This window comes from Myotis brandtii, unplaced genomic scaffold (assembly GCF_000412655.1).
Source record: "Myotis brandtii unplaced genomic scaffold, ASM41265v1 scaffold906, whole genome shotgun sequence".
NCBI lineage: Eukaryota > Metazoa > Chordata > Mammalia > Chiroptera > Vespertilionidae > Myotis > Myotis brandtii.
In genome coordinates, this window is record NW_005371728.1 from 50,759 (window position 1) to 57,216 (window position 6,458).

The 6,458-nt window shown below is 43.3% G+C and overlaps 1 protein-coding gene across 1 annotated transcript in view; it reads right to left on the minus strand.

The window, feature by feature from the left end:
* Positions 1–3,752: 3,752 nt before the first annotated feature.
* LOC102245908 overlaps positions 3,753–6,458 on the minus strand; it is a gene marked incomplete at its 3' end in the record, with an annotated part of 36,262 nt that continues 33,556 nt past the window's right edge. The window contains exon 11 of the mRNA XM_014532744.1: positions 3,753–3,878. Within this exon, the coding sequence (XP_014388230.1) occupies positions 3,753–3,878 (126 nt within the window). The remainder of the gene's footprint in view (positions 3,879–6,458) is intronic.

The window sequence follows — 6,458 nt, forward strand, 5'->3', positions numbered from 1 at the left end:
AGTGAATTTACTAAATTGAGAAAAAAAATTTAGGAATAATAATCTTGGTAGTTACCTTTTCAAAATGTACATGACTGATTTAAATTTTATTTAGACTTTTATTACTCAGTGTGCTTGCTTTAATATGGTTTTTGGCTGCTACTAAATTTATGTAGTCAGTTCTCATTTTTGTTATAGCTATGTTGTATAACATAGCCCAAACAGCAAAACTGAGAAGCTTGAACCCTTGTTCTTAGAGAAAATACAGAGTTCAATGCCTGAGTGTTCTGATTCAGAACATTTTTTGTCAACCTATGAATACAGAATTTTGTTTTATGTGGGTTTCTATTTCAATTCATCCCCCAAATGCAGCTCATCTTCATTAAATCTCATGAAAGGAAAGGAATGAAGTAATAAATATAAATAAAGCAAGTTCTAAATCCAATGACCTGGGCATTTGTTGGACTAAATGTTCACACCAGTCACTTAAAATGCCAATGACTCAGACATATCTATCTATAATAATAAAAGTGTAATATGCTAATTAGACTGAATGTCCTTCCAGACATTCTTAGGACAAAGCCGGGGCTGTGAGGGAAGCCTGGCTCCTGGGTGCCTGCCAGTGGCCAGAGGAGGGAAGCCCTGGTTCCAGGTCCCTGACAGCAGCAGAAGGAAAGCACAGGTCCTGGGTGCCAGAGGGAAGCTGGTGCCGACAGCTGGGAGAAGGAAGGCCTACTCTTGCATGAATTTCATGCATCAGGCCTCTAGTCCTATCTAATAAAGAGGGAATATGCTAATTGACCCTCACACCATTTGCAAAGATGGTGACACCCACAGCCAATAAGGAGGGAATATGCTAATTGTCTGCCCAGCCCTCAAAGATGGTGGCATCCACAGCCACAAGATGGCGGTGTCCATTCCCCTCAGCCCTGCCTGGGCAGCAGGCACCCGGCAAGTCCAGTGCCCCCCACCCCCCGGAGGTGGGCCCGGCCTTGCCGAGCACCTGCCTCTGGATTCCCCCAGTCCCCTCAGCCCCCCAGCCACCCAGGGCTGGCCCAAGGTGCAGCCAAGCCTCAGATGGTGGCTGCCCAGACACCCAGGGCCACCTGAGGCCCAGGTAACCAGGGACAGCTGAGGCTTGCGCTGCCGGCAGTGGCAGCAGCAGAGGGGTGATGGGGAGTCGCCTTCCCCTGATCACTGGGTCACCTCCCACACTTGAGGGCTCCCAGACTGTGAGAGGGGGCAGGCTGGGCTGAGGAACCCCCCTCAAGTGCATGAATTTTCATGCACCGGGCCTCTAGTTAAACATATAAAGCCCTAATATGCAAATAGACCAAACAGCAGAACAATTGAACAACCAAACAACTGAACAACCATTCACTATGATGTGCGCTAACCACCAGGTGACATGCACAAAACATGGTGGGCATCGGCTGCAGCTGATGGTGGAGTAGGTGAGTGGGGGCGCCAGACTAAGGTGGGGTGTCAGGAGTGAATCTCTGGTGGTTATTGAAAATTCTTTACTCCCTCCAGCCGCAGTCCTGCCGGGCTCTCGCACCTGCTGCTGGCACCCACACCGCTGCACCCACTGCAGACATCAGAGCCACCGTTCGCACCCATTGCCAGCACCTGGTGCTGGCCCTGATCACTCAGCACCCTCAGTGGGTGCGAGTGCCAGCTGCCAGCCTTAATTGTCCCTGAGGGCTGCTCCACCTCCCCCTGATCCTGAGGGGCAATCGGGGCAGCCGGTGCCGCTCGCACACACTAATGGTGCTGGCCTTGCTTGCACCCGCTGTTGCCGCTGGCCCCAATCGCTCCAAGCAATCAGCGGGTGCGAGGGGGGTCAGCGCCCTCAGCACGTGAGAGTGGGGCCAGCGGGAGCAGGGCTGCCTGCAGACAGGAGACTGGGGGCCTTGGCAGGAGGGGCCGGGCGGGGGTGCGGAGGATGGGCCGAGACCTGCCCCTTTGCCCACTACAGCCTCAGGGCCCACAGTTCCTTGCAAGGTGCACAAATAGGTGGACTGGGCCCCTAGTTTTGTATATTACAGTTGCAATAATATTCGACAATATTGAAACAGATTTTCTGGAAGAAATCTGGGTTAGGTTAGTAGGCATCTAGGAGAAGTGCAAAGCAATTAATTGGCCAAACAATAAAAAGGCAGGAAATGTTAGACACATCAGAAAGCAGTCATTTTAAAGTGTTTGGGAGTAAAGAGATATGAGAGAAAATTTACCCAATATCTTCACAAGTTTGGCTGGAAAAAAAGAAAAATTAATGTAAATTTTATTAGAAACACAAAAAAATTCAAAAATATTGAATACTATGTATTTAAATTTAGGATGCAGATATAAAACAAATACGCACACATACATATACAAATGCACACACATGTCCCTACACACAAATATGGCTTAAAGCTCCCCTTTGAGGTAATTAAACAGGGAAAAATAAATGAATTATCTGAAATGAGGAAATTATGCAAACATTAGTTCTGGTAATGACCTTACATATTTTTGTGATCTCTTTTGAGATTATTTAGTGTTTTATTATTAATACTATATCTCTACTGTTCTTTAAATATTTTTTGTAGATTAAATTTATTGGGATGATGTTGGTTAATAAGATTATGTGGTACTAATAGTGCAGTTCTATGATATATCATCTGTGTATGCCATTGTAGGCAGACCACCCATAGTCAAATCTTGTTCCCTTGCCATATATTTCAACATCCTTTATCCTGTACTACTCCCCCTCCTTCTAGTAACCACCATAGAGTTGTCTGTGTCTATGAGGTTTTTCTCTCTTTAAACTTTATTATGGAGAATATTACAGAAGTCCCTCCTACCTCCTGCCCCTCCCCTCCGCCCATTAACCCTCTCAACCTTTCTTCTACAGCCTCACACCCAGGTCTTCAAGACACTATTATAATTGTACATGGGCTCTGCATATATGCATTTAAGTTCTTTGGTTAATATTTCCAGCCCACCTGTCCCCCCCCCCCCGCCACACACACACACACCCAATGCCTCTAAGAATTCTCAGTCAGTTCCATGCTTTCCTGTCTCTGTGAGGTTTTGTTTCATTGTCTTGTGTGCTCATTTTGTGCTTTCAGTTTTATATGCCATGTGTGAGTGAAATCATATGGTTCTTGACTTTTTCTGCTCAGCATGATATTCTCAAGATCCATCTGACTTTTTCTCAGCATGATATTCTCAAGATCCATCCCTGTTGTCGCTAATGGCAGTATTTCATCTTCCAAGGAGACATACAGATGCTCATCAGGTATTTGAAAAGATCCTGTAGTGCTCCTATTGGTTCTGCAGATTAGGTTAATGGGTACCTCCATCCTCAATGTTTTGTCAAATGGTTCATACATAACTTTATTGTATGTGAGCCTGATTTTAACTCATGCCTGAATAAACTTTATCATATGCAATTCAGAGGGAAGGGAGGTGAAGTACTAAATGGCAGTAATGGCTGGCTGGGGATGGGGAAGGGGAGAAGTCTACATTGTATGGCAGGAGAAGGGTAGGAAGGGAGGTCTACATTATATGTCCTGGAATATATTGGACAAAACTTTCAGATCAGACACTTTAAAAATAGCAAAATTTTGCAGAAAAGTAATTACTAAAATTTTCTTGTCAGAAAGGAAATGTTTGCATACATTACAAGGACAGAACCATCAAAGAAATAATCATGGGGGAAACCAAATAACAAATGAAAATAGTAAACTTACGTTGAAATCATAACAATACATGAAAAACTGATGTACGTGTGTGGTGGAGTAAGGATGCTGATCCTTGAGAGTTGAAAACAAATGCAAAATAAACACATGACAATGAGTAAGTGCAAAGTGAAATACCTTCATGGGACTTGGCTTTATCCTGGTCACCCTTATCTGAAATAGTGAAAGAAAGAAAAAAAATGTTCAAACATAATGAAGGCTTAATGTCAGGAAGAGAAAACACGCTAATTTGAAACCCTTCTGTTGTTTATTCTTTAATGTAAACTGACCCACACTTCTAACAAGTGGAGAAAAAGGATCCTAAGTCCATGTAACCAATGAGAACCAGTTTCACCCTCCATCTCCATACCTATGCGTTCAAAAGCAATGAGATTGGAAATGGAAATATGACAGACCTAAAGGAGAACTGCCTCTGGGGTGAACAATAACAATCATTGGTCTTGCTTTAGACTTTCCACCTTTTCAGACCTGAATGGCAAAAGTGCACATACCTGAGAGAGGTACTTTAAGTCTGATGCAGAAGCCTGTTTATAGTAAAAGTATCTGGCTATCAACACCTGTATCTGGATCAGTAATCATATGAAGCCTGCTTACAAACATAAGGAGCTCTCTTTCCAAAATTCCATTGTATCTCTAAACTAAAACATAATTGAAATGTAACATCAGAAAAGGAGCAAATAAGGCATTTAATGATTCTAATATGGCTCCATGAAAAAAATCTTTGGGGATCATGCTATGACAAATAGCTTCTCATGTCATCAACATACAGAGTACTGAGCTGAAGATACATCAAACATGAACTTTCCTTCAGATGTAACATCCTTTTGCAAACATAAAAAATCTTTTGCAATGTTGTGAATTAATACCTGAGTGAATAAAAATGCAAAAGAATAAAGAGCATTTAATGGAGTTGGAAGGAAAAAGGCCAGAAAATATTATATGAATTGTCTGTGCGACCTGGAATATGGTCACCAGGGAGGTGAAAGAGTGGGCCTATGGGTCACACTCAGTCAATGAATGACATCGGAACTTAGAAAATTTTGGCAGGACAGTGGAGGGGTCAAATGCACTCATTGCATATGGAATCTTCTCTCATCACCCAGTTTGCTTAAGCTGGGCCCCTCAACTTGGAAAAAATGGCAGAGGTCCTACTTTAATGGGTATTTTACAGACAAAATATATAGAGTGGAAATCCTGTGCCTGTTAGCACAACCCTCTTCACCTCACAAGATTCACAGTAAATATGGCAAGTTTCTGGGAAGCAGAAAATGCCAAAGTTTATAGGGAAACACAGGTATGAGATGGAAAAGGGAAGGAACTGGGAAGGATGGAAGTTGTGAAAATAAATAGATGGAACTTCATATGTGAGAAGTATACAGACCAAAATAATTGAGGAAAAAGGAGTAGACTTCCAAAATAAAGGTGAGCCAAATAATGTCAAGAGGGAAAAAGTCAGATAATGCTAAAGACATCACATTGTTATTAAAGGTATGGCAATAAAGAATTGTCAGGAATACTTTACCAAACTTTTCCTGAAGTTTTTCTGAAAAATAAAAGTGAAATTGTAAATATCATGAGAAACAAATATGAATAAAATTCAATTTCTTCTACAACATGCACGCAACATCAAACTTTCATGTTGCAGAGGAACACACAACACACACATGTAGCAACAGTGGCTGAAAGCTCTCATTTTCTCAGAGACAATTGTTCCAAAATTCCAAGGGTGGAAACATCTGAATATAGTGAATTATGCAAAAAAAAAATTAGGAATACAGTTCTGTTAGTTACCTTATAAAAATATAATTAATTTAATTTGAAGATATTATAATTTTGGGTAGTTGCTTGCTTTTGCAAGTGCTTTGGGACTAAATATAATATATAGTGGAGCAAAAGAAAATGTATACATTTTTGCTAAATAATATAATAATCCTATCTAATAATAGAAAAACATGGTAATTGACCGTACATTCACTACGCCTCCCATTGGCTAATCAGTGCGATATGCAAATTTTCCCAACCAAGATGGGGGCCGGCAGCCACGCAGCTGAAGCAAGCAGGAGGCTTGCTTGCTCCAGTGATGGAGGAAGCCAAGGTTCCCCGACTGCCGCGGCCCGACTCTGGGCTCCGAAAGCAACAAAGTTTCAATTATAGAAGCTAAACAAACCCCAGATACCTTCTTTCAGCAGGCTGTGGCCACAGAGCTGGAGCGAGCAGGAGCCCGGTTCTTAGCTCCAGTGATGGCAACAAAGTTTCAATTATAGAAGGTAAATAAATTCCAGAATTAAAAAAAGAAAAAAAGGAGAGGCTGGGAGCTTCAGTCGCCAGCCAGCTTGAAAACAGCCCTCAACCACTCACCCAGACTGGCCAGGCACCACAGTGGGGACCCCCACCCTAAAGGGGGTGTGGCCAGCCTGAAAACAGCCATCAGCTTCTCATCCAGGCTGGCCAGGCACCCCAGTGGGAATCCCCACCCTGAAGGGGGTGTGACCAGCTGCAAACAGCCATCAGTCCCTCACCAAGGCTGGCCAGGCATGCAAGCGGGACCCCCAACCTGATCTGGGACACCCTTCAGGGCAAACCAGCAGGCCCCCACCTGTGCACCAGGCCTCTATCCTATATAGTAAAAGGGCAATATGCAAACTAACCATAACAGCAGAAAGACTGGGAATGACTGGTCACTATGACACACACTGACCACCAGGGGGCAGACGCTCAATGCAGGAACTGCCC